Genomic DNA, 27,413 nt, shown 5'->3' with positions numbered 1-27,413 from the left:
GGTCTTGCCGTCGCCCGCCTCTCGTGACACTTCCCCGCGCGGCTCGGGGGAGCGGCGGGCCGCCCCGGTCCGCACAGCCGCCGCCGCCGGGGCTGCGGCTGCCCGGCCGCACCGCTCTCCCCGGGGCTGGGGCTGGGGCTGGGGCCGGGGGCGGCGGGCGGGGGGCCGGGCTGCCGGCGGGGGAGCTGCGCGCAGGGCCCGGCGGGAGGCCGGGGGCAGCCGCCGGCCCCAACATGGTGCCGCTGCGGCAGCGGCGCCCGGCCGCGGCCCCGCCGTTACCGCTGTCGGTGTTGTCCCCGCAGGCCGGGCGGGCGCCGCCCGCAGCCAGCCCGCCGCAGCGCGCCGCCCGTCCCCGGGGAGGCCCGGCGGCGTGAGGCCGCCCGCCGCCGCCGCTTATGCAACACATCATCGATAACCACCCCGACATGGCCACCGCGCTGCTGGCGGGCGAGAAGCTGAAGGAGCTCATCCTGCCGGGGCAGCAGGATGACAAGGCGGGCGCGCTGGCGGCTCTGCTCCTCCAGCTGAAGCTGGAGCTGCCCTTCGACCGCGTGGTCACCATCGGCACCGTCCTCATCCCCATCCTCCTCGTCACCCTCGTCTTCACCAAGAACTTCGCCGGTAAGGGCGGCGGGGCGCCCTCCGCGGGCGGGCGGGCGGGCGGGGCGCCTCGCCTTCGCGCCTTGGCGGGCGGCGGCTGCGGCCTCGCTCCCTGGAGGCCGCCGGCCTGAGGGGGCAGCTGCTGCCCCGCGCCTGGGCGGGCGCCTTTGCCGCCGGCGGGGCGGGGAGCCGGGCGGCCCCGGGCGGCCCCGGGCGGCCCCGGGCGGCCGGCCTGCGGGCAGGTGCCGAGAGCTGGCGTGGGTGGCGCGGGGTGCGGTTCTGTGCTCCCTGGGGGGGATCCTGGACCCTGGCTGGCTTCAGGCGTTCGTCCTGGCGGTAGTTCGGGCATCTACAACATGAGTGTTGAACTGGCCTGCTAGGGAGGGGCGGATGCTTTCATGGAGACGGCTACAGTATACGGAGACACACGCACACTGTGCTTGGCCATATTGTGATAGTGGAAGTCACCGGTGTGTGTTTCTGTTAAGGGCCTACATCTTGCATACAGCCAGTAACAATTTAAAAAGCCTGGTTTGATTGCCCATCGCCGCCAGTGCGGAGTCCTTCCAGGCTGGGAATGTCGAGTTTTGATGAGCCTTGAAAATTACTGACCCAGTAGACTGTTATGACACCTTTCGGGCCGCTAGTGCGTATGTAAACACTGTTTTACTTTCTCAGGTATAGGCTTGATGAGTGTAGCTGCCAGTGCATGACTGCTGTTAAGGTCCCCTGAAGCTCCATGCTGATGAGCCACGTGAAATTATTAGTGCTTTAATATACAGGACTGTCCTGGCAGTCTAGCTGGTGAAGTTAGTGGGAATCTGCTGTATTCAGTCAGGCTAAACATACCAGAATCAGGCTCTTGCTTTGCACGCTGCTTTGGGATTGACTTCCAGCACTTACGTATCCTTAATACTTGTTTTCATTATGAGATAAAGTTAAATTACCTAGAAGTATAACTGCTTGCAAATGGAGTCTCGAGATTTTTCGTAATTATACTTAAAACTTTTTCAATCTATCTACTGCAGTTTTTAAACATACAGTTACATAGCTCAAGATCTTCAGCCACAGTTAATGATAAGAACCTAATTTTTTGGATGTTCATCTGGAGGTATCTCAGAGAGACCATATTTTCAGGGCGTGCTGAGCTTGCTGAACATCTGAACACCATCTCTTCTTAGCAACTGAAAGGCAGGATTCAAGGTCACCTTTGGTGATCCTCTGTAGAATGCATAAGTTTGGGGATCCCTTCCTCTATTTGGTTTGTAGAGAAGTAAACTAATAAAAATGCAATCCTACAGAAGCTCACAAGAGTGCATACTTATATATGTGTCTTCATACTGTTTGAGGTGTACAGGTTTGAACCTCAGTAGGCCTAAAGATAACCTTGGGTGCAGGAAAGGTTGTGCCCCTTCACATGTGTTCTTTACATTGTGCAAGTTTCCTAGCAGAAGTCCTTTGATGACTCACTGCTTGTGCAGACAGCAGTAACTTGTTCTATATGAACAAATCCTCCGAGACTGCAGATTGCAGAGGAAGCCTCGAGTCTAAGAGACTCAGATTAATACAGTGGATGTCCCTCTGCAAGTCTGAACCGTGGTCCACACAAGTACGTGGAAGAGAGGGGGTCTACTGAATTTCTGCATTTGAGTTTATTTTATGCTGTGGAAGACTGTTCTCTAGGTTAATGGTTGTGTTCCAGGTTTGTTTTTCAGAAGTACCAAAAGCAGTATCATTTGTGTCTACTCACAGGCCATGTACACTCATTTGACCCAGTAAGATACAGTGCAGTAACCTACTGTTAGGACAGTCCTGCCAGGATAAAGCTTCCAAGGCAACACAGAAAACACCCTTATGACTTTGGAAAAATGTGGGGCAACACCCTTCTGTCACATGATGTCATGTGTTTGTTCAGATGGTCTGCAGTTAGAAAAATAATATGAGAAAAAGGAAAAAATTAAAGATAGAAGAGAATGTAATAGAAACACTGTAAGGGTCTGATGAAACTAAATAGATTCCTTTTTGGAGTGAAGAGCTCAGCATTAGTGGATTCAGTTCTGCTTCCACAGAGTTCAAGAGCAAAAGTCCTATTAATTTTAATGTGACCTGAATCAGGTGTTACTCCCTTAGCAAAACGGTATGTACTCAGACTTCTTTACTAAGCCAAGCTTGTCCAGAGACACTGATGGTGGTAATAACAATAGTCCAGCTGGATACGCACTTATTACCGATTCTGCCATTTGTTATGTGTCACCAATGCACTGCCATTGAGCTTTAAAAAATCTGTCTTCATTTGCTTGCTTTGGATACTGCTCCCCATATGCAATTTAAATAATACCTATGAAAGTGCAAACTTTGCTGACAAAATACAATAAGGTTCCTGCTGCCCCTTTGGTTGTGAATATCATAGTAGCTTCCCAAACTTTGCTTTGGGCCCTTTGTATGCATCAGTTACTGCTTCAGAATGGGAAATAAAAACTGATGCTTATCGTTATTCCTAATTCTGTCAATGATATCCCGTGCAAGCCATAGAAAACTACCATCATGCCACTAAAGTGAGAACAACCCCCTTTTCTGGAGTCTTATCCCATCTTATTCAATCAGTGTTGGTAAAGCTCTTGGAACAGTGCTGTGTGCACTCGAGACATAAAAGTGTAGCTATCAAAAAGCAGTGGTTTCTCACAAAACTTTTTGCTGAGGATTGGAAGACTCCGCATGACAAGTGCATAGAGGAGATAAGAGCCTCTTATCTCTCTGATCTACCTTGGAGTTTATGTGTGTGGGATCAAGTGTAGCTTAAAGTGTAGTCAAGAGCAACCGTACAGTCTGTGGAACAAGCGTGGTGAAAGCTGCCTGGGGGAGCAGCGTGGGTGTCCTGCCCTGGGGGTGTGCAGAAGGCAGAAGCCTGGGCGTCCCAGGGTGGCACTAAGCCTTCTGGGGCCAGAGGCTGCCGTGAGGCATGTACGAAAGCAGAATTCAGCCCCACAACACAGGACAAAGAAAGAGTGTATTATTTATTTAAAAGATTATAATTAACAACCGTAAAAAACATTATGTCTGTAGTATAATATATTGTATACCGTAGTTTGCCTGTGGGTGAAGATAAAGTTATTTAATTAATTATGTTGGTTTAGTGCCATGGGCAAAGTCGTCGATTAGGTTAATGCATTTGCTATTCATGTAAGTGATTTGTATGTCCGCGTATTGGGGTGTCCTGATCTTTACATCACTTTTGAGAAATTAGATCACAAATTTCTGTTTTAGTAGCGTAAAAGGCAAGACCTAGTCGTTTAGCAGATACTATGTTGATTTTCTGAATAAATCACAATCCAGCTGAACTTGATGTGTTACAAACGGCTTTAAATTAGGCATTGGGCTTTTCTTCTATTACATGTATCATAGAATCAGAATGGTTTGGGTTGGAAAGGACCTTTGAAAATCACCTAGTCCAACCCCCCCTCCCATGGGCAGGGATATCTTTCACTAGATCACGTTGCTCAAAGCCCCATCCAGCCTGCCCTTGAACACTTCCAGTGGTGGGGCATCCACAACTTCTCTGGGCAACCTGTTCCACTGTCTCACCACCCTCATCATAAAGAATTTCTTCCTTATGGCCAACCTAAATCTACTCTCTTTCAGTTTAAAACCATTGCCCCTTGTCCTGTTCCTACAGGCCCTGGTAAAAAGTCTGTCTCCATCTTTCTTATAAGCCCTGTTTAAGTACTGAAAGGCCTCAATAAGGTCTCCCCGCAGCCTTCTCTTCTCCAGGCTGAACAACCCCAACTCTCTCAGCCTTTCTTCGTGGGAGAGGTGTTCCACCCCTCCGACCATTTTTGTGGCCCTCCTCTGGACCCGCTCTAGCAGGTCTGTCTTGTCCTGGGGACCCCAGAGCTGGATGCCGGACTCCAGGCGGGGTCTCACCAGAGCGGAGTAAAAGGGGAGGATCACTTCCCATGGCCTGCTGGCCGCGCTCCTTGTTACCCAGCCCCGGATGCTTACAGTATCCTTACAGTCTGACTCAATGTAAAAAAAAAATATGGGCTGTCATCCTTGGTTCACTTTTGCCCTATAAATGAATCTGTAACATAACCAAAATTTATTGGGAGATAAAATTTTGTTTCCAAACTTAACTACTAGATGGCAGTGCATTTGGGGTGAATTTGAGCTCTCTGCAGAGGGAAGGCACAGGGCTTACACATCAGTAAGATGTGCTCCTGAGAGTTAAACCTGGGCTGCAAAGGAGCCAGTAAGAGTTTGACTGTCAATTTCAATGGGGACAGGACTTCACTCTGATGGCTGAGGTACGATACAATTCTTGCACTGGCGTCTCTGCGAAGAAGTGCATACAGCCTTTCTTTGCACTTCCTAAACTTTCTTCCATAGGAGAAAAGAAAGTCCCTCAGCTAACCTCTTACATTAGCATTTCTGAGTCTCCCGGTTCTGCTTTAATGTTTTTCAAGAAAACCAGTGTGATTCCAGAAAGGACACCCCTAGAAAGTTAATTAAAGTAAATCCATGTGCCATATTTATACTGGGCATAAGATCATCATAAAGTCCTTTGGGAGCAATAGTCACCTACCCCACCCAAAGAAAGCCCACACAAGTACCCACAAGAGAAGAATGAATATTGTTTCCCTTTCTAAAACTCACCCATGGACAGACTTCATGTAAAACCAGGACATCCTGTATTTAGGGGCCAGCGTATGTTGACCTTGAAGGTAATAAGGAAAGTTTTGGCGGTGTGTTTCTCTTACCCAGTGGATGGATCTGTACTCAAGTGGAATTGGTTTTCTGGAGCCACAGGGCTCTCAGCCCTGGTGAAGGTGCCTACAGAAGGGAGCGTAGGCTAAAGGAAACCTCTCCCATAGCAATATTCTTATTGAGAATAACAGTGTGCTCAGTTGGTAGTGCCAAGGGAACTTCAGTTTGCTCTGTTTTCATTTGGAAATTACTGCTTTAAAGATAGATATTAAATTTTTAGTTTAAATATGAATACCAATGTGTTTCAATTTCTGTCAGAACAATGACGTGACCCCCATTATACCCTATATATTCTTAGGCATCTGCTGGAGCACTCATGCAAATGTATATGCAGTGCTTTGCAAAGGTCCATGCTTGTATTTGACTTGTTAGAGGTTTGATTTCTCATACCTGAAGGTCCAGAAGCCTGACTTCATTCCTTAGCAGCTTGAACAGTTAGTTATTCCTGTGCAGACTAGAAGTAAAATACAACCAATATGAACAGAGAGCTTAGATTTGGCAGGACTGTGCTGTCCCAGTGCAGGAACAGGTGACTATACCAGGTACTGGCTGGTGGAGAAGGAAATTGTAAGCCTGTAAGTATAGGATGTCACTTTTGTCCTTCCATTTTATCTGCTTTGGAGCCTGCTGGATTGTTCCCTTTCCCACAATAAAGGGTTTGGTGTTCTTTTTATTTATTTATTTATCTATTTATTTTTAAAGAAAGCATTTAAAGTGTTTTCATGTTGAAGCAGGCTAGCCTTAGATTAATATTTAGTGAAACTACCAAACTGTAATTAAATGTTAGTAGGTAAGGCTCTAAGATACATAGTTCTAGTCCAGCTACAGCCTGTGTCAATGTTCAGCAGTTGTTTTTAGTGATGATGCTTCAGTATCTCCTGTCAAGGCATGGTCAGTCTGGGGAGGTATGGATCTAGATAAAAAAAGATTCGTCCTTTAATACACTGCCTTTCCATTTTCACTTCCTTTCTAAAATGCACAGAATGCAGAGTATTATTAGACTGCAACATTCATTATCAGTTTGAAGTGAGTCTCTTTGCCGTTCCATCTGGTTTTCATCCTTTCCTGTTTTTACCACTGAGCTAGTACATGCAGACCACAGCCATGAGTAGGATGCTGTTGGGTACTTAATAGTGGTCTTCACCAGCAAGTGCTGTATTCTGTTCTCCATGAACGGCAACGATGCTACTGGCAGCGAGTGGCAGCCTTTTGTAGTGAACCATCTCGTGGCATTTGCTGAACTTCCAAGACACTGTTCCACAGTCCAGTAGATGAAGAGATACTTGGCTTTCATGATGGGCTGCTTGGTTTGTTTGTATTGTTTAACGTTGTTACTAAGTGGTTTAAATATTCCAGTTCAGTGTTGTGCTGTGTTCGGAAGCAACGCTATCAGTAGTGTCTTTGGGAGGTTCTCTGTGTAAGGGACCAGAGAGTGGTGGGCCCCAAAGGAGAATATGTTGCTGTTTCTGGTGCATGTTATCTTCACGATATTGAAATATTTTGGTTTCCAAATTTTCAAAAGCTTTAGGACTGATGTGGTCAATTACAGGGCTTGCTTAGTCATATCCCTCTTGTATAGCGCCTCATGCTTTCTATTCACAGTGAATTATTCTTTTTGTATTGCAGTCATGTTTGCTTTTCCCTCAGAAGCTGTTAAATACCAATGCTTTATTAAAATAAAGAAAAACCGTCATCCAGCTGATTTTTATATTTTAGTCAAAAGCCAAGCTTTGGCATTGATTTTCTTGCTAGGTTTATAAAACAGTGCCTACAAAATACCAAAAAGTTGCTCATAAATACTGTATTTCTATGTCTCTTAGCAGTTACGTAGCTCAGCCCTCTACCACCCTTCTGCTAGAAAATTCTCATGAGGAAGTAATGGAAGGAGACAGTAAGTTAAATGACTGAAGGGTCAGTTCAAGTTTTTATGTTTTCTTTTCTGATTTGTAATCATTTTGCATAAGCAATGCTTACTTCACTGTGTAGTACAGTATATGCGTGAGTTCAATGTCTTTTTATGCATTTCACCCTACAGTATGTTTGAAATAGTATATGTTGAAGATTTCTCTATTATAAGATGGAGTTTTATTTTGTATTTCTGGTCAGCTTTTCTAATTTGTATTTCTTTTTCAAGTTGTGGGCAGCATATTTACACATGCTCACTTACGTGACTTATCTATTAGATGGCTTTTGAGCTGCTTTTCCATTTTTTCTCTTTAACTGCACTTAAAACCACATACAGTAAGAAAGTGAAAATGACATTTTTCCAAGTTATTATTGTTAGTGCTAAGAGTACAGGGCCAGGTTGTTTTATGTACATGATGACACCAGTGCAGAAATTGGTTCTCAGGGGTTATTAGTTGTGATAAGAATTTAAGGAGTGTCTCAGTACCTCTTGTGTTTAAGTGCTTTCTAATCATGTATTTTTAAAAAGAACTGAAATAGTACAAGCAACCACAGGCTGGCTGCAGTTCAGCTGCTGCCTGTTTGCACTGCTGATGGAATTTTTCCCGAAGGGTAAGAGCAATTCACAAACACACACAAACACCGGGTGTGCACAAGATACACAAACTCGCTTTCCGTGAGTTTTGGTCATGTAAAGATTTGCAGTTACGCAGTTGAATGTTAAATAGGAAGGTAATCTTGAGGAAATGCATGAGCCTCACGTATAATCATTCCACTGCAGTTCCTAGCAGGTACAGATATTTTTCTGTCATGACTTCCATTTCTCAAACTTCATTGACACATATACATCATCTTTTTTTCATATGAAATTTAATGACCCTGTTTACACTATTAAATCCTTCATCTTCCCAAGCATCACATATGTGAAGGGGTCCAAAATGTGGGTGAGATTTAGCTTAGTACATGCTTTCAGGTAACTTCAACAATTTGAACAGATGGTTAAAAATATTTGTGTTGAAGAGCTACTTAATTCATTCATCTTAGTCAAGAGGAAACCTTGTGAATAAAGAAGAGTAAGGTCAAGACTGTTTTTCAAAGCTACCCTGAAGTATTTTGAAGCTTTTTTCTCCCTAGACTGCATAGAAATTATGTATCCATGATCTAGAAGAAATCTAAACTCGTACTGTTTCTTAGAACTGTAAAACTCTTCAAGAAGAATCCGCATCATCACTGAGTTCCTTGGGTTCTGTCAGCATTAAAAATGACTGCAGTGGGTACCTTCAGTAGGTATACATGTTTAATTACAAAAACCGAATAATTTTGCAGTAGACTGGCATACTTCTTGTAGAGCTTCCCTTTGTTTCCCATGATACAGGATTTATTCTAAGAAAAACACTGAAATCAGTGCAGATATTTCTGTCATCAGGGATTTTGTCCCAGGCCTGTATTATACTCTTGCATTTGAACTGGGAAATAGAGCAGTTCATTATAATAGCAAGGTTTGGGGATTTGTTTGCTTTTCTTCACTGGCACCATGCCTGTCGTGCAGATTCTTAAGTTACCAGAGCAGCAATGCAGCCAGGTGCTGAGATTTGTGGTGCGTTTTTTTTCAGCTTAAGAGCTCAGTGACTATTTCTGGAACATTTTAGTTATGTGCTGAAGCAATTATTTCAGCATTTTGAGACTGAGGTGCCTTATCTTATGTGGGATCCGTGACCTGTTCAGGAGAGCAGGAGACCTCCACACTGGAACTGGCAGAGCCCCTGGGAGCCTTGGGAGGCTGATTCTCCTGGCTCTGTCGTGATAGATCAGAACAGTTCTGATACTTTACAAAACCCAATTTCTCTACACATGGAGCAACCGGTTTTCCAAAAGGCAGTAGACCAGCCATCTCTGCCTCCAAAATATTACATTATTAAAATAACATAATTACCTAATGAGCTAACTATCAGTGTTTTTCTTCTTTTTCAATACAAAGTTTTCCGGGTGCTGTGTTGATGTCAAGAGGTACTTAATGCAAACCATCTTTTTCATTTCTCATCGTTAAATAACAATAATGCAGTAGAACAAACCTACTGTTTCCTGTTGCTTCCTGTGTTTGTATTTTGCACTCGACCCTGGAATTAAGAAGCCACCCTTGTCTGTGTGTCATCAGTTTCACTGGATTTTCATAATTCATTTCACTTTGGCATTTACATGTTCTTGTGGTTTGCTTTAGCTATTACTCTTGTTGGCATTATCATAGTGTCCGGGTGCTTGTGTAGTTGCTTTGGGGTTCCATCTTTAGAGGGGAATTTTTGACCAAAAATATTTTTTTGATCTTTGGAAAACATTAAAACACTTATTTTTGCACATTACTTCTTCTCCTGTGCAGATGATCTGTATCTCACCAAAATTCCACTCACCTCCTCATGTAAGGGCTAAATTTGGAAGAAAATATTATTCAGATCTCTTTCGTAGGACTATCTGCATGGCTAAATTTTATTTATTATATTTTGACGAATACATTCTTTTAAATTCAAATCTAACCTTCCCCCAAATCTTAACGTAATACAAAGCAACATTATAATACAGAAACATACCTCTAGGTACACATACAAGCATTGTAATTTCCTTCCAGATGTTTTCTTGTTTTCCCACAGAGCTCTCTTGAGCACAGGAAGAAATGTTCCTAGTGACGCTTAACAGTACAGTCACTATAAATAAGCTCTCTTTCCAATAATGTTACCACCATACTGCATGGCCATCACATGGTGGATGGTATCTCATTATTGAGGAAACATTCCTCTATAGGAGCAGCCTAAGTGGTTTCATTTAGGTGTTTCTGCACCTTCTCCATAACAGTTGCCATTTCTGGAATAACCTTCTCCAACAGACTTCAACATATCAACAAAGTAGGAATAGGTATCTTTCTCTCCTGAATAACCTGGGCAGGCGTTACAAGTCTTTAAGCCTCAGATTGCTGGTAAGTGAACTTCAGCATACCAGCTAATTTTAGAAGAGCCAATGTTTATTACATACAGGAAATATAGTTCTGTAAATTTATATATACACTAGGAAAGTGCATTACTCATTTATTGATTCTGCAGATCCAAAATATATGCCGTTCAAGCAGCAGTCCTGCAAGGGAAAAAGACCCAAATTGTAAATACGGGGACACCTGCTGCTGCCCTTACATTGCAGTTACCCCTGTGGGGAACCCATTACCTTTCAGTCTTTGAAACTGCTTCTCTACATCTCACCCATTATCCTTGTAGAATATGGGCCAGTAAAACTTACTAGCAGCAGTGGTTTCCTGTCTCATTTCTTTAGGGACTTTCTTTTCAAGATTTTTTTCTTAAACAGGACAAGTGGTTTCAGAGAGTGGGCAAAAAAGGCTATACCTTACCTTGTTGATCATGGAGAAATTTGTACCTTAGGAAGACTTCATGGGCATGGAACCTATATTCAGATTTGGAAAGAATATTCCCTAAGAAAGGTAAAGGTATTGTCTTTTTGTTTTGATAAAAGTAATAGTTCTTAATAATTAGCTTGCTAAGTTAAGGCTTAGTCTGATGAATGTTTTCTTATTCATATGAGTAAACTCAGTGAGTTAAATAGGACTGTATGACTGCAGTTGATACACAAAAGTAATTTCAGGAATCCATCGTCATGCTGTACTAATTTCTAATCTTTAAATACCCTTTAAATAAAGTAGTTGAAATAAACCAGTTAAATTAAGGGAGTTTTTCCTTTGGCTGTGAATTAATTTGGGTATTAGCCAGGATTTGTTAAAACCACATTCAAAGTAGAGAGTTACATATTCCATGTGGACTGTGTGACTGAGATGGAAAACCTGTATACTGTTTAGATAATGTTATACTTCCTTAAACTACATTTTCAACCTCGGTAACATGAATTTTTTTCTTCTTTTTTTCCAGAGAGAAGAGGATCTCAGGACATTTCTTCTCTTCCATTTAAAAATTGCTGAAAAACTACAAAATAAATTATTTCTGTTTCTCAAAATAAACAGTTTGTTACCTGCTTTGTTGTGCAATCTTTTTAGTACCCAAGATGAATGAGGCATGTATGTCTGACTGCTTACACATATGTGACACAATATAAGGAGAGCAATATGATAAGGACTACCCTTGTCAAATACTGGCATTTATTGCTGAATTCAGGGAGTTTCTCATTTATCTTGGCTGTTAGAAACTTGTGTTCTGGCATCTGATGGGCAGGGAGATTCAGAGATTCTACCTATACACTGAATTTCTCCTTAGAGTCAAGTGGAGAGGACCGTACAAGGAGTACTTCAGAGAACTTGACTGGAATGCCAGCTTTTCTTCATAGGCAGTTTGGGCACCAGCGTGAGGATGATTTATCAGCCCTCTTCAAGAGGGCAGAAAGCCAATTGCTAGGAAGCACTAGGCCCAGGGTGAGTCTGTAGTAAGTATACTTACTGGTTTAGAGGGGAAGCTGTACGAGGAGCAGCAGAAGTCGCTTGGTCCGTTCAGCCTGGAGAAGAGGAGACTGAGGGGAGACCTCATCGCGGTCTGCAGCTTCCTCACAAGGGAAGGAGGAGGGGCAGGTGCTGATCTCTTCTCCCTGGCAACCAGTGATAGAACCCGAGGGAAGAGCAGGAAGATATGCCAGGGGAGGTTTAGGTTGGACATTAGGAAAAGGTTCTTCACCCAGAGGGTGGTGGAGCACTGCAACAGGCTCCCCTGGGAGGTAGTCACAGCGCCAAGCCTGACAATATTCAAGAAGCATTTGGACAACGCCCTCAGACGTATGGTGTGACTTTTGGGGTTGTCCTATGCAGGGACAGGAGTTGGACTCGATGATCCTTGTGGGTCCCTTCCAACTCAGAACATTCTGTGATTCTATGATTATCAATATACTTACCTGATACTTAACTTGGGTCTCCAGCATGAGGGTTTAGGCACTTGTCCAGGAGCTGGGAGATCCAGCCTGTTGGGCAGCACCTAAGCACCATTTCTGCTGCCTGTACCCCCCAGTGTAGGGCCGTGGTGGTCAGGCTGAATGTGCCTGATCCTCAAAGATTTTTTTGCACGAGAGGCATACTTACCTTTGCCTTGCTGTAGCAAACACGAGAGTTTTCATCTTTTTTCACTTTTGAATTATATTTTCTGAAAACTGGGTTCCTTTTTGTCTTTTTTTCCGTCTGCTGTTAGAAAATCGTGCTATTCCTTCTATATTACTGAATTATTGCACTAGAATGCTGAAATCATGCAATTCAGTTGGAAGATTAATGAGGTGTGATTATTTTTTCCAGAGTAAATTCTAAAAGCTGGTGGTCATAGGACACAATTTATTGTTATGGTTTATATTTTGCTTTGGGTGAATATACTTTATTTCACTGGGAATATCGTAGGTGTGAAAAGTCATTTGCCCTTTTATACAGGGGCATATACTGTTTATTACTAATATTTTCCTTTCTTACTTTTTATGTCTACCAAAAGCATTGTAAATGTGTTGTCCATATTTATTTAAATAACTTTTGCTCATAATAATATTTTAGAAGCTTGAAATTGACCCCCCTAGAGCATCAGTTCTTCAAAGAGAGATGCACATCCCAAATTTTATGCACTGTGAGTAATCCCATCGGCTTCAAAGGAACTGCCCAATGCATGAAGTCACTTAAGTCTTTTTAGGAGCAGGTCTAATTTTTTACAGTGTTGAATACTAAGAGATTGGCATTGTTATCTTTATTTTGAAGGGGCAAGTGAACATTTGTGTTAGATGCAATTCACTGACTTTCCCAGGAAGAACTTGTAAAAACTTAACTTTCCAAAGGTAGTGGAGAGTGGTACGTATCTACCAGCTTCACCATGTCTTCTTGACAGTGTACTTTCTGCGTACCATACACCAGCTCACATTTTTTTGAAAGGTTTTTTTTTTATAGCTAGGCAAATACACACACACGTGTGCGCACACACACACACACAGAGCCTCCTTGGTGAACTGTGCTGTTGATATCTCTTCCTTCCATTGAGATGGAGTACTGGGGCCTGAGCTCTAGCCACCTGTATTGCAATGATAGCCTTCTAGACATATTTTACCTAATGTGTTCCTAGTGCAACTGGCCATTGCATTCAATCTTGGAAATGGCCATTTCTCAAAAGTGAAAAAAATTATTCCTGCATGAATCAACCATTATTGCTGGACATGACCTAAAAAAAACCAAGTTCACCTTGAGGACAATCAGACATTGTCCAAAAGCAGGTTGCACAGGCAGCTTATGCAGTCTCCATCTTCGGAGGTTTTCAGACTGAGAAAGGCCTAATCAAGCTGGTCTGAACTGAGTCTTGACCCTGGTTTGAGTGGGGTGCAGGACTTGGTAACTTCTGAGGTTCCTTCCAGCATTTCCATGATTCTGCATTGGGGTATAACTTCAGGGAGTGGTCTAGAACAGCAGTTATCTGATTTTTCAATTGGTAACACCATTTCCAGATCTGAGATGCATTTTTGCAGGGGGAAGTTTCACAGAGGTTCCAACCATAAACCTCAGCACCCCAGCCCCTTGCTTGAGGAATTGGAGAACTTACAGGATTGTGTCTCCTGCGTGAAATGAAGCAGGATTTATTTATCTAACATATTTTCATGCCTGGCACTTGCGCTCAACAAACTGTTTAAATCAGAGCCTCTTGAAGAGGGCAGGTGAACGTATGCTGATGGATATGGAGGTTGGGGAACCACTGAAAGAAGGTGGCTGACCTTGGATTGGGAACAGTAGAAGTGGGAGCCTGTGCCTGCAGGAAGCCCGCAAGCATTTCTTGGAGCCTTTACTAACAGGCAACAGACCCGGCAGCTCCTAGCTTCTATACTTTGCCTTCACTCCTTCTTTCCATACTGTTTAGATTCTTTGTAAAGAGTTTTTTGAGCACAGCCCCTTCCTTCATCCCTCTCCCTGCCTTGGCTGTGTTCTTGCAACCATGTACTCTCTTTCATTCCCCTTAAGTATGCCCTTGGTACCACAATACTTCCTCCAAGTCTTTTTTCTCCATTTAAGTAGTACTTAAGCTGATGGGATGAGATGGTACAGAACAGGAAAAAAGTTAGCTGTCAAGGGATTTTAATTTTTCAAGTGGCATAACCCAATCAATTATATTACACAGCTGAATACGTAATTCTGCATTGATTATTTCATCTTCTTTGCATGTCCAAAAAATACAGTGAGATGTCTGTCATACCTTTTCCATGGGACTAGTTTTGTGGACTTCTAGAAGCTACTTACGTGCACTTTGAGCAGGACAAAATGTATTTATGTACAGCTGTTGAAAACATCTGATGTAATGCTCCTGTGATCATCTAATAGTATCGAATAAAGGGAAGCTAAGCTTCCTAGTATGCATCTTTATACTCAAGTTGGCATAAGATGAAGTATAATATACTTTATATTATATTAACATCAAGGACTTTTTTTCCAATGTAGGAATTATTTCTGCACAGCATTTGCACAGGGTTACTTAATCTCTTAAAAATTATTCAGAAGGAGCATTTCCTGGGAATGTAGGTAAGTATTACTGAAGACAGGATTTGTTCTTAGGTATTCCTAGTGATTCTTTTCTGAAACTGTGTTGAACTTCATATTCTGTCATGCAGTTAACACATTTGTGTAGGTGGACCTCAGGGCAGACCTTCAGACTTCAAACTTACTGTGATTTTACTCTGAGCATCAGAACTAAAAATCTCACAGTAAGCCCATCACATTTAATGCAGAAAAGTTGAGTTTAGTATTCCAGCCACCAACAACAATGGCAGGTTAGTTATCTTACTATTTTTTTTGCCTTTGATACGGATGCACACGTGTGTAAATCACTGATACATGTCCATCCTGAGCCACCTTTTCATTATTGTTTGGAACTAGCAAAAGATTGTTTTGGAGATGATGACCTTGCTCTCTGGTTTTTTTGGTAGGAGTTCCTGTCTCCTGGGCTCACAAGAATGTAGCTATCAAGGAGAGTGAAGGGATAGATTATATTTATGGGCTTAAGCCTAGACAACATTGAGAAGACAACCAATCTGCTCAGCCGTAATTATGTCCCCTAAGCTTTTCAAAAAATTTTCCTTACAGCATCTTACTCTATTGCCTTTTCCTACACAATTGAACAGTTATGCCATATGCAATTAAACTGCAGAGTCTTGGGGAAAAGCTGCATTTCATGGTGGCTGGAGTGGTTATATGAAAAAGAAACTGCCTAAATTGCTTGAGGATTTTCAGAATGAAATAAGAATATCAGTAGAAACTTTCTGTATTTATGAATATAAAGTTAAAAGCAAATACATTTTTTTCATATTGCATGATCCAATGTCAGAGCTATGATTTTAACATTGTTACAGCCTTTTTTTAATGCTACTTACCTATCAGGAGAACATTGTAAAGTAAAAAAATACATCTGCCGTGTCTTCTTGAAACTGTGCGTTAAGTAGGGCCCTCGCAGCTAGAGTGAGCTGTACGTGTGAGAACAACTTATTACTCCCTCATCCTCATCAGATCTGCATGTTGAGATCCAGCTATATATGTTACTGCCATCTTTCGTAACAAACAAGATTAGTTATTGACATGGTGCTTTTCTTTTTCATTTATTCCTGATTGACACAGATTGCAGTAGAGGAGAAACATACTCTACTATGATGGGATCAAACACCTTCATGGTGTTAGATGCCAGGTTAAATGCAAGGTAAAATGCTGGCATCGCCTAAGAAGGAGCATTCACAAAAGCTAACTCAAGCCTAGCAGTGATCTTGCTTGGCAGCCTCTTGTGAATGAAGACAGACTGGTTCCTCCAGGCAAGAGCTAAATTAGTCTTTTGCTTTGAATCATTGTCTGGAAGGGTCTTCCTCTCTCCTCCGTTGTCTGGACTGTTTTGAAGATGAATGAGCTGATGCTATGCTTTGTGAGCCAAGTCTTATGCTGAGAAGGTTAAGCTAAATTCCTCTGTGGAGTAACTTTACCAAAATTAGTGGCGTTCACTGACAGTTGAGTATGGCTCAAACATATTAGAAGATACTGTTTAGATAAAATTGCATCGTAACCCCACTGACCCCACTTCTATCAGTTATAAGAAATCCCACTGACTTCACTGAGGACAGGGTTTCATCTGAAGGGTCTTGGGATTTACATGGCATATAATGAAAGTCATGTCAATTCAACAAATATGCCAAGAAAATATTAGACTAGCATCAATAAATAACAAAACGTTGAATAAGAATGGGACGCTATGCTCAGTTATCCCACAAAATTAGGGATCTCTCACAACTTACCAGGCAATGGGAGCAGCTTAAAAAATGTTTAACAGAGGAACAGCAAACAAATTCCTGTAAAATGGCATTTGCTTTCTTTACTGGGCTGGGCAGCCCCATTTTTGAAGTAGCCTCTAATGAAGCTGTTCAGTCCAAGCCGGAGTTGTGAAGCTCTTCAGACTTTTTTTCACTGAAGCAGTGGCAACGGACAGAGTGCAGAGTTAGTCTGTGAGTAAGTGATCTGTCCAACATAAATGTAAATGTTAAGGCATTTTGTTTTGTTTCCTTTTTTATTTATAGAATAAATATATATTTGATTGTTGTTCTATATATATACAATTTTGGCAGAAGTCACCGTAGCTTTCAGGTCTTGGTGAAAAGAACTGTTCACAGTTTATTTGGTAGTAGCAACTGATACAGGAATCCAAAAATAATCCTTATGGATGATTTGTAGGAATACTTGTTGCTGTGTTCCCAAGTACTCATGGTGCTGATACCTAGGAGGAATGAACCCACATATGTCACAGGAAACTAGGTTTCATATTGACAGGTTCTACTGAGCTTAGGGACACCCAATTCAAAATATTTCTGCTTATAAGAAACTCACCATGCTTCTTTGCCTTTTTTTTCCCCATGGGAACGTTTTCACATAGGAATCTACTTTGTCTCCTGGGAAATCATAGAGTAAATCTTTGATAGCAGGAGTTGTCATTTTTTATATGCATCCCTTCATGGGTGGGGTTGGGAGGGCATGTAATTACCGAAAACAAGAGAGTCAGTGAGCATTTTTTGTGTAACACATGGCTGTAAATACACAAAAATAGTCTAAATGGGAATCTGTCTAACATTAGAGTGCTTTAAGCTCTCCTCTGAGGTTGAAGTTAGATCATTTTAAAATAGTCTTCAAAAGTAATTTTAAAGGATTTGCAGGGCTTACGCACTTTACATGCTGTCTTGGGTAGCATCGTTCATTCTATCAACTCTGTTTAAATTGGTTGTATTTTTAGAAAAGAATCCTCACTGAATCACTTTTTAAAACAATTTTTGTGCAGTCCTCAGCATGTAGATCTCTGTAGGTCACAGGAGAGGTTTCACCTCAACATTTTGCCAACGAACTAGTAGATGTTTTTGATTTGCTTGCATATGAGAAGTAGTTGGTCAAGTAAGGAGTCCTCTGTTAAGCCAAAAGGATTAGGGGTTTTTGCCTGCCTATTAATTTTTAATATTTTATTTATTGTTGTCAAATGACATAATATTTTATTATTTCTCTTCTTGATTTGTATTATTAAGAGAATGGTACCACCACTCTCTTCCAGTGAGCTGTTCTTGATATGAATTGTAGACTGCGTTCAAAACTGGAGCACGCTTGGTGCTCTTGAGCGATTCTCAATTCAAGAGAACATGCCTTCTTCCTGTGGGTCTCATTTTAGGAAGTTTTTTAAAGGTATACCAAAACACTGTAAAATATATTCCCTTTGTTCTACCTGCCAAAACATGAAAATATGGTCTTCCTCTTTGAAAAGGATAATGGTCATTGTTCTTTGAGCAATTAATACTATTCTAACTTTCACAAGTTTTTCTATCTTACTTTCATATGTTGCTAGAAAAATATAATTGTATAAGAACATAACTTATCTACTGGGTCAAGACAAAAGTCCTTCTAGCCATCCTGTCTGATGATGGCAAAAAGCAAATGCTTAGGAAGGAGTGTTAAAATAGACAAGCGTATGGTGTTACTTCCTTTGAGAAACCCTTCCACCCTCCAGCAGCCGGTGGCTTAAACATGTCCTGAGAGAAAAATTGCATCACTATCGGTGTATTTAATAATCCTTGCTGTGCTTTTTCTTCCATTACTTTGACTGCTTTCTTGATCCACAGAATTTGTTTCTTCCATAATACTGTAGGACAGCGAGTTCCGCCATTTAATTGCACATTGTGTAAAAACCAATGTTACAGTTTCAAATGTAGAATTAAATTTTCATAGTGATAAATACAGTTAACACACCAGATTCTGTCCTGGTCAGTCACACTTTAATTCAAGAGTGTTAGCTGGGAGAGATACAGGTGGCTAAATGCTTGTATGTCTTGAAGTTTCAATTTTTTTCTACCATATCCAATGAGCAGACTTTGTTAATAAGGATTAAAAACATTGCCTTCAGCTACATCTAACTTTTTTCTATTTAGAAGAATATTTAGCTGGGATGAACCTTAAATTTCACCTAAATAAATGAGCCTTTCAGCATTTGCACATAACATCCTCAGCTACTGTGTAGAGGATATCAGGTCTTTTAGCTTTACAGAGTTTAGGTCACAGTTGCTTAGGATATTGTTCTCGGAGAGGTAATCAAACCAAAATAAGTATTTCGTGCTGACATTTCTAGCTCAGGTTCATTCTAAAACTTCCAGGTAAATAGTTTTGCCTGGGGGCTTGTGAAGATGTGTGCAGGCTGAGCTGTCTAATGGACGTGGAAGGCTTAACGGTCATGTAAAGATACAGTAAAATAAAATCGATAAAATTTGAAATGTTTATTTTCCAGAGCTCCTTTTGTAGGTTAAATGCACAGCAGTGACTTTTCTCTCTGTTATACAGAGGAGCCAATATACTGTTATACACCACACAACTTCACCCGCGATCAAGCCTTGTATGCCAGAGGATATTGTTGGACAGAATTAAAAGATGCCTTGCCAGGAGTTGATGCCAGCCACTGGCCCTCCTTGTTTGAGCATAAGTTCCTACCTTATGCACTGCTGGCTTTTGCTGGGATAATGTACATTCCAGCTCTGGGCTGGGAATTTCTGGCCTCCACCCGACTGACTTCAGAGCTTAATTTTTTGCTTCAGGAGATCGATAACTGCTACCACCGTGCAGCTGAAGGGCGGGCACCAAAAATAGAGAAACAGATTCAGTCCAAAGGCCCGGGGATCACCGAGAGAGAGAAGAGAGAAATCATTGAGAATGCAGAGAAGGAAAAAAGCCCCGAACAGAACTTGTTTGAGAAATACCTGGAAAGAAGAGGACGAAGTAACTTTTTAGCTAAGCTTTACCTTGCGAGACATTTGTTCATCATCTTTTTAAGCATCATACCAATTACATACTTATCCACCTACTATGCTACACAGAAGCAAAATGAATTTACATGTGCACTAGGAGAGCCTCCCGACAAAACGAGCAGCTCCAAACTGCACATCAGAGTGAACTGTAAGCTGCCATCTGTCCAGCTCCAGCGGATTATCGCTGGTGTAGATATCGTTCTCCTCTGCTTCATGAACTTGATAATCCTCATCAACTTAATTCACCTCTTCATATTTCGCAAGTCCAACTTCATATTTGATAAACTGAACAAAGTTGGAATAAAGACCAAGAAACAGTGGCAGAAGTCCCAGTTTTGTGATATCAATATTTTGGCCATGTTTTGTAATGAAAATCGGGACCACATAAAATCACTGAACCGTCTGGATTTTATTACAAATGAAAGCGATCTGATGTACGACAATGTGGTACGCCAGCTGCTTGCAGCACTGGCCCAGTCCAATCATGATGCCACTCCAACCATGCGTGATTCAGGGATCCAAACGATAGACCCAAGCGTTGATCCAGCAGACATTGATGCTAATGAGCAGCTCATCATTAAGAGACCAAGGAAGAAGATGAAATGGATCCCGACTACCAATCCCCTTCCTCAGCCATTCAAGGAACAGTTAGCCATTATGAAGGTTGAAAACCATAAACCTGAAAAACCGAAGCCTGTGCGGAGAAAAACAGCAACAGACAGCCTTATAGCTCCTTTGTTAGAGTCCGCTGCAAAAACCTCACAGCAATCGTCCGCTCATAAAACCGAGCCAAACGCCATCCCAAGCACAAGCAGTGAGAAAAAACACACACGACACTTTTCCTTGGATGTTCATCCATATATACTTAGCAGCAAAAAACCCAAGCCAGAGATTCAAGCCATCCCCTCGATGCCTACGTCAAAAAGCCAAGAGGGTGGATTTTTAAACCAGGAAGAGAATGTCGTTGTACACGTTACCTCCTCTCTCAAAGGTACAGTATGCCATCATGCCTGTACCACCTCCACAGACCATAATTTGCCTAGTGATCTTCAGAAACTCAAAGCTTATCTGAACTGTTTGACCTACCTTGCTAGATTTTGGGATAGCTAATAATCTTAGGGTTTCCAGGCCTCAGAAATAGGGGTTCTCTCTCTTTATCAGTTATATGGAGGATAAGCATTATTACAGACAGGGCAGTACAAAACAGCCTGCAGGCTGTTGGTGCAGGTAATTTTTCAAATGTAAGCAGATTTTCACAATTACGAATGTGGTCATGCCTTGCCAAGAAAATAAGGAGGGTTTGGCCTCCATGATACCCTTCGCGCTCTACCAGCACCTGGCACATTTCAAACCTGCCTTATTTTCAAGTCACATGGGAACTGCCATGGTAGATGACCAGTACTCTGACCAGTAATAGCCACTTCTTAGGAGTGTGTGAGAAACTGTGCTAATGGCAGTTAAAGCTCCCTGTGGAACAAATTCTCTTTAACTGCCAGTTCTTAGGGGTTGGCATGTGTTTGTCACCTAGGAGATCACAACTCAGATCACTGATACTGTTCTTCACGCAAGAGACATTTTAAATTGCCCTTTGTCTCATGTGGACCAGAGAATGGGTGGTCTGAAGTGTAGGTGCTGGTCAGGGATTCAGGAATTCTGCCATTCCCTTCCCGTGTGGCCTCACAGGAGATGCTCTTTCTGTGCCACAGTTCCCAGTGTGTGTCTTGGAAATCCTGTCCCTTTCTTACCTCAAAGGAGTGTTTCAAATATATCGATAATTGTTAGGTGCTAGAGTGATGGGGAAAGCCATGTGAGCACTAAGAAAAGTGATAGATCAGTAGATAAACTGATAGACAGATAGGTATCTTCTTGTTTATTATTGTAAGCTACTGACATAAGAAAGAAGCACTATGCAGTTGAAGTTACAGAAAGATTTGTACATGCTTAAAGCAATGGCTCTCATCTCATTACAAGCTAAGACCTCCCTCTGGGCTTCGACAGACTGACAGCTACCGTCACCCCACTGCCCAGCACAGAAGTGATTTGAGGTATAAAAGTTTCTGTCACTTCCAAATCCTTATGCTCCTTAGAGCCCTCCAACTCCCCAATGTGCATGTGAGCTATTCTACAGCATTCCTTATCCAGTCACCTGCTCCGATTTCAACTCCTCAAAACTACTGGGGTTTTCTGGTCTCAATTACTTTAATCTAAATTAGTGCTTGAATATTTTAAGGGCAAAAAATAATTACTGTAGTTTTGGGGCTCTGTTACTCCCCATTCCCATTAAAATTTTCAGCTTTGCTTTTGAGTTAGACCTACATTGCAGTTCATCAGGTAAGGCAGACTTATAATTTCTGGAAAGAGACATCAGTGAATGTCAAATTGCTGAGTTCTTTCTAAAGACAAGTGGCTTACAATGTGTAACCACTATTTCTTCCCATTGGAAATATCAGTGCTTTTTGTATTCCATCCTGTGGGTTTCAACATTCATAACGTTTGTCAAAACATTAAATCATAACATTTATAAAACACCTGCCAGACTGTAGAGGAGGATAAAAGGTACTTTTCAGTTGTTTTTTGTTCATTTTACGAAAATACCATTCACGTAAGGAAGCATGAGCATGCGTAAAAAAGCAAGATTTACAAAACCCATTTGTTGTTTGTCCCGTTTCCCTGAGCTTACAACCCTGTTGTTTTGAAACAGTCTTGTTGGATTTCTCAAAGGGTCCCAAGAAAATTCACTTTTGGGTCCGCTCCTGCTCCCACTGAAATCAGTGGCAAAACTGCCAGTGACTTTTATTGGTTCAGGACACTGCTCTGTGATGGACTGGAAGGGTGAAAGACTACCTGTCTTTTAACTGGCTGTTTTGTTTTCTTCTAGACACCCCTCATCCTGCAAAAGAGATCCTATACTCATCTGAGACATGCAGAACTGTGCCTGCTGCCGGGGCTTTTGTCACATGTAACCACAACCATATAGCCACAACTGCTGCTGCAACCAGTATGACTTTGAACCAAGTCAAGCCAGAGCCCACACCTGCACTGAACTGCAACCCAGCCCACCCTTTACTGCACATCAACACACTGTACGAGGATCACGAGGAGGAGGTTTCAAACATAATAGACAATGGTATTCACTCACCAGCCGACACCGGGGAAATTCTCTCCATCCCTACCCCAAGGCAGATAAGGTTGGCAACATTTGATGAACCAATGGCAATTGTGAGCTCGGTGGAGTACTGAAGACCCCGGGCTGCACAGCTGCATCCTCATGGCCAGGCCCAAGACCACTGCAGTGCAGAGCATGGTCCCCCCAACAATGCAATTCACTGCATGAGCATGGAGAGTTTTCACACAGACTATAGCTTTTGGTAATAACACCAAATGGTTTTTCAGGATCACATCATGAGCACTGTCAGTCATTTGCAAAACAGAATAAAGAAAATCTGGTAGAAATAGACCTTTAACACCAAGACAACCATTAGATCTAGCTCTAATCCATAGCTTCCTGATTTAAATGGGGACTAGCACAATTTATGAACATTAAGAGTCTGATGACATGCCACAGTAATTTTAGTGAGTGTTTAAATCCTTTGCATTCAGAATCACTGATTAAAGTTAAAACAACATGGAGGTGAGGTGTACTTTTTTAATGGCAGCAGTTAAATAAGAGTTTTTTTCTAAGCAGAGAGGATTTTTTTTCCATTCAGGATTATGAAATAGTTATATGCAAGCAAAATATTTGTTTGTTTCTTTCTTTCTTTAGCTCACTAATGTTGGGCTTGATGGAGACTTAGCTGAAAGGGCCTTACTACCACCAGCATTTAAGTGCAAAAAGATTGATACACTCAATCTCTTGCATTTATAAATGAAAATACCTGAGGTATGCCCCGCCCTTTAACACGCTTACATGTTTGATGGAAGATGATGAAATGAAGAGTTTATTTTTTTAAATATATTTTACCATGGGAAAAATTACTTTAGTAACTTTTCAAACCAGGTGTTGCTTTTAACAAAATGTGTAGAAGAGAGTCATTGTAGCTGCTTATTTTTTCATAGTGTATTTATGAACCAGGTTAGAAACTTTCATGGGTGCTTCACTGATATGAAAAATCTTGCGAAGGTCGTCATTACAAAATATCTTACAAAATATGAAACCAGCAAAACTGTTTTCAAATTACACACAGTTAAAGAAGTCTGTGAATTTCGGTCTGCAGACTTGGCTAGTCCTTGATTCAGCAAACACTTAAGGCCATGGATGGCACTGAAACAACTCATTTGTCTAAAGCTAAGCACACACTGAAATGGCTTTGCTGGATCTGGGCTCTATTGCAGGCAGACAATAATCCTGCAGTATGTGCTATCACACTGATTCAATATTTGCCTTCCTTGGCTCAAAGCACATCTTCATGCCCATCTTCCTATAACTACAGTATGTGTGATTTAATAGAAAACTCTAGTATAACTAAAACATCTATTAAAAGTGTATCATGCAATAAGCATTCTCAGCAAAATTATAGTGAAACAAAAAGTGACTGTGTTAAAATAATATTCCTAGCTGCATTCAGAATTACGGACTATGTGTGTTTGTTTCAAAATTATGTATAATGGTAGAAAAAAATACGCAGCACAAATATGGGACTGAAATCTTGAATTTATTTTTAATTTATTACCTCAGACATGGATATATGATACCAATATTTAATGAAAATAGCACTGAAAATAAATACCTATTATTCTGAATAGTTTAATGTGTACTACTTCCTAGCTTAGTTACGTACAAGTGGGATTTTATTATAAGCAGTAGGCGGGACATGTAAAGCCGCCATTCCCCCTTACAGTACTTCAGTTATGCCCAGCCTTTTTGGCCTGAACAGCCAAACACCAAAAAGGCAGCAAGCCACAGGAGATGTACCACAGACGGGAGGGAGCGTTGGGGACAGCTGAAGGACCTGACTGTAGCACCCCGAGGTCTCGGCATGGCATGGGGCAGCGTGGAGGTGATGGGGAACGTGGAGCTTGGTCCAGGGCAGCTGGGAGATGATGGCTGCAATGGCTGCTGCTGGCTTGTCTCCTTCCAGCCATGGCAATGTCGATGTTCCCCCACAGCAGAGCTGTCTGCGTGAGGCAGCCTTGGGATGAGCAGGGATTCGAGCAGTTTATACACTGCCTGTGGCTCCAGAGCTGTAGGTTCATCACCCCTCTTCTAACCCGCTCGAACACAAGCTGCAGGGTGTTCAGCATCACTGCCTGCATGACCAATAAACTGGTGTGACTTTTTAAATAACAAATCTGCACATGCGTAGCCAGGGCCTCATTCTGCCCCAGGTACAGGAGGAAGCTTTCTGCAGCGAGGCAGCCTAGGAGAGGAGCATCACCCGTGACGGGACTGCAAGCAAGGTCTCTGCCCGGCCTGACAGGTAACTGCCATCCGTTCAGAGTCACCTGAAAGCAATGGCACAGAGAGACTTTGGAGGTGAGCCAAATGCCCCACTGCATCCTATTCACTTAGATTAATACTGTAGTTAGAATTAGGTTTTGGGGCACATTAAAACCATTATAGTTCAGTACTTGTTAAAGACCAATAAATAATTAGAAAAAATATGGCAAATTGCCTTAAGAAAATTGGGAACCTGTTAATAAAAGCAGAGTGAAAGAATAGGACCCTGAGGCCAGATTTAAAGAGACGTAACTCCCTTATGCCACTGTATTTTCACTTGCCGGAAGGCAGCGTGGTGAATTTCTTCCCTCTTGCAGCAGCTCAGCTCACAATGTTACAAATGCATGGGGAAATCCTTGGGGTTGCCTGTTCGCTCTCCACTTGGTATCACACATTGAGCAATATGTCAAGTGTATGGGTCTGTAGCTAAAGTGATGTACCAATATACATATATACCAGTGTCAGGCAAAGCAGACTATGTCTAAAAACTAAGGATCTGAACTTTGTGTAGTACATTGAAAATAGCAACATTCAATAACTAGAGGGATTTTCATTATGCAGAAAATGCGGGGCTGGGTTCTCAGGCAGGTACCTGTACCGATCTAATAAGGGTGGTGTTTCCTAGGAAGGGTTGCCCACTAAGGTGCACATGTCGCCTATTCATTCAAGAGCAGGACTCAAGTCTGTGTGGACACACTGACATTCTCCGCGATACTGCTGGTTTCTATTGATTTGCTGATGCCCTTGTAGAAATCAATATCAGACTTGAATGGACCAACTTCAAGAAAGAATGGAAAGCATATAGCTCTCCTCATCCCTGGGACAAGGTAAACTCAGAGAACACCCACTTTACTCATCTTTACCTGTTGTGTTACAGGAGCGTTGCGCTATCCTCTTTCACAAGCTGGAGGCTGTGGATGTCGGGCGTCCAGCTTGGAGTGTTAACACGCTAACTACTTGCTAAGGGTAAGATGGTGGCCCAGACAGCAAGCAGAGAGCAAGTGCAGCTTAGCCTTGGCTGATGTGGGGTAGATAACTGATGCAGGCATATAGCAAACACTGCCTTGCTGAACTGAAGGGAAAATGTCAGTGTCCTACCCACCCAATGATACTGAGGGAGCTGGCAGAGGAGCTGGCCAAGCCACTCTCCATCACTTGTCAGCAGTCCTGGTCAACTGGGGAGGTCCCAGCTGACTGGAAGTTAGCAAATGTGACGCCCCTCTACAAGAAGGGTCGGAAGGAGGATCCGGGGAACTACAGGCCTGTCAGCCTGACCTCGGTGCCGGGAAAGGTCATGGAGCAGATCATCTTGAGTGCCATTGCGCGACACGTGCGGGACAATCAGGGGATCAGGCCCAGCCAGCATGGGTTTATGAAAGGGAGGTCCTGCTTCACTAACCTGGTCTCCTTCTATGACAAGGTGACCTGCTTGGTGGATGAGGGGAAGGCTGTGGATGTTGTCTGCTTGGACTTTAGTAAGGCGTTTGACACTGCCTCCCACAGCATTCTCCTGCAGAAAATGGCTGCTCACGGCTTGGATGGGTGTACACTTCACTGGGTAAAAACATGGCTGGATGGCCGGGCCCAAAGAGTGGTGGTGAATGGAGTTAAATCCAGTTGGTGACCAGTCACAAGTGGTGTTCCCCAGGGCTCAGTACTGGGGCCAGTCCTGTTCAATATCCTTATCAATAATCTGGATGAGGGGATTGAGGGCACCCTCAGTAAGTTTGAAGATGACACCAAGTTGGGTGAAAGTGTTGATCTGCTGGAGGGTAGGAAGGTTCTACAGAGGGACCTGGACAGGCTGGATAGTTGGGCTGGGGCCAACTGTGTGAGATTCAACAAGGCCAAGTGCCAGGTCCTGCACTTGGGTCACAACAACCCCATGCAACGCTACAGGCTTGGGGAGGAGTGGCTGGAGAGCTGGCCGGTGGAAAAGGACCTGGGGGTGTTGGTTGACAGCCAGTTGAATGTAAGCCAGCAGTGTGCCCAGGTGGCCAAGAGGGCCAATGGCATCCTGGCTTGTATCAAGAACAGTGTGGCCAGCAGGACCAGGGAGGTGATAGTGCCCCTGTACTCGGCACTGGTGAGGCCGCACCTCGAGTACTGGGTTCAGTTTTGGGCCCCTCACTACAAGAAGGACACTGAGGTGCTGGAGCGTGTCCAGAGAAGGGCAATGAAGTTGGTGAAGGGTCTAGAGCACAAGTCTTATGAGGAGCGGCTGAGGGAGCTGGGGTGGTTTAGCCTGGAGAAGAGGAGGCTGAGGGGAGACCTTGCTCTCTACAACTGCCTGAAAGGAGGTTGTAGCGAGGCGGGGGTCGGTCTCTTCTCCCTAGTGACAAGCGATAGGACGAGAGGAAATGGCCTCAAGCTGCGCCAGGGGAAGTTTAGGTTGGATATTAGGAAAAAC

General features: G+C 42.7%; 1 protein-coding gene across 1 annotated transcript; it reads left to right on the top strand.

The window, feature by feature from the left end:
- Positions 1-395: 395 nt before the first annotated feature.
- Positions 396-22,806, top strand: PANX2 (pannexin 2; the record flags this gene model as incomplete). Its single annotated transcript, XM_082308933.1, has 3 exons — positions 396-621; positions 19,106-20,557; positions 22,445-22,806. The coding sequence occupies 3 exons, from the start codon at positions 396-398 to the stop codon at positions 22,804-22,806; spliced, it is 2,040 nt and encodes a 679-aa protein (XP_082165059.1).
- Positions 22,807-27,413: the final 4,607 nt, after the last annotated feature.

Source organism: Platalea leucorodia (assembly GCF_965183815.1).
Source record: "Platalea leucorodia genome assembly, chromosome: 4".
Lineage (NCBI taxonomy): Eukaryota > Metazoa > Chordata > Aves > Pelecaniformes > Threskiornithidae > Platalea > Platalea leucorodia.
Note: the sequence above shows the minus strand (reverse complement) of the source record. Positions and strands in the feature narration are given on the sequence as shown.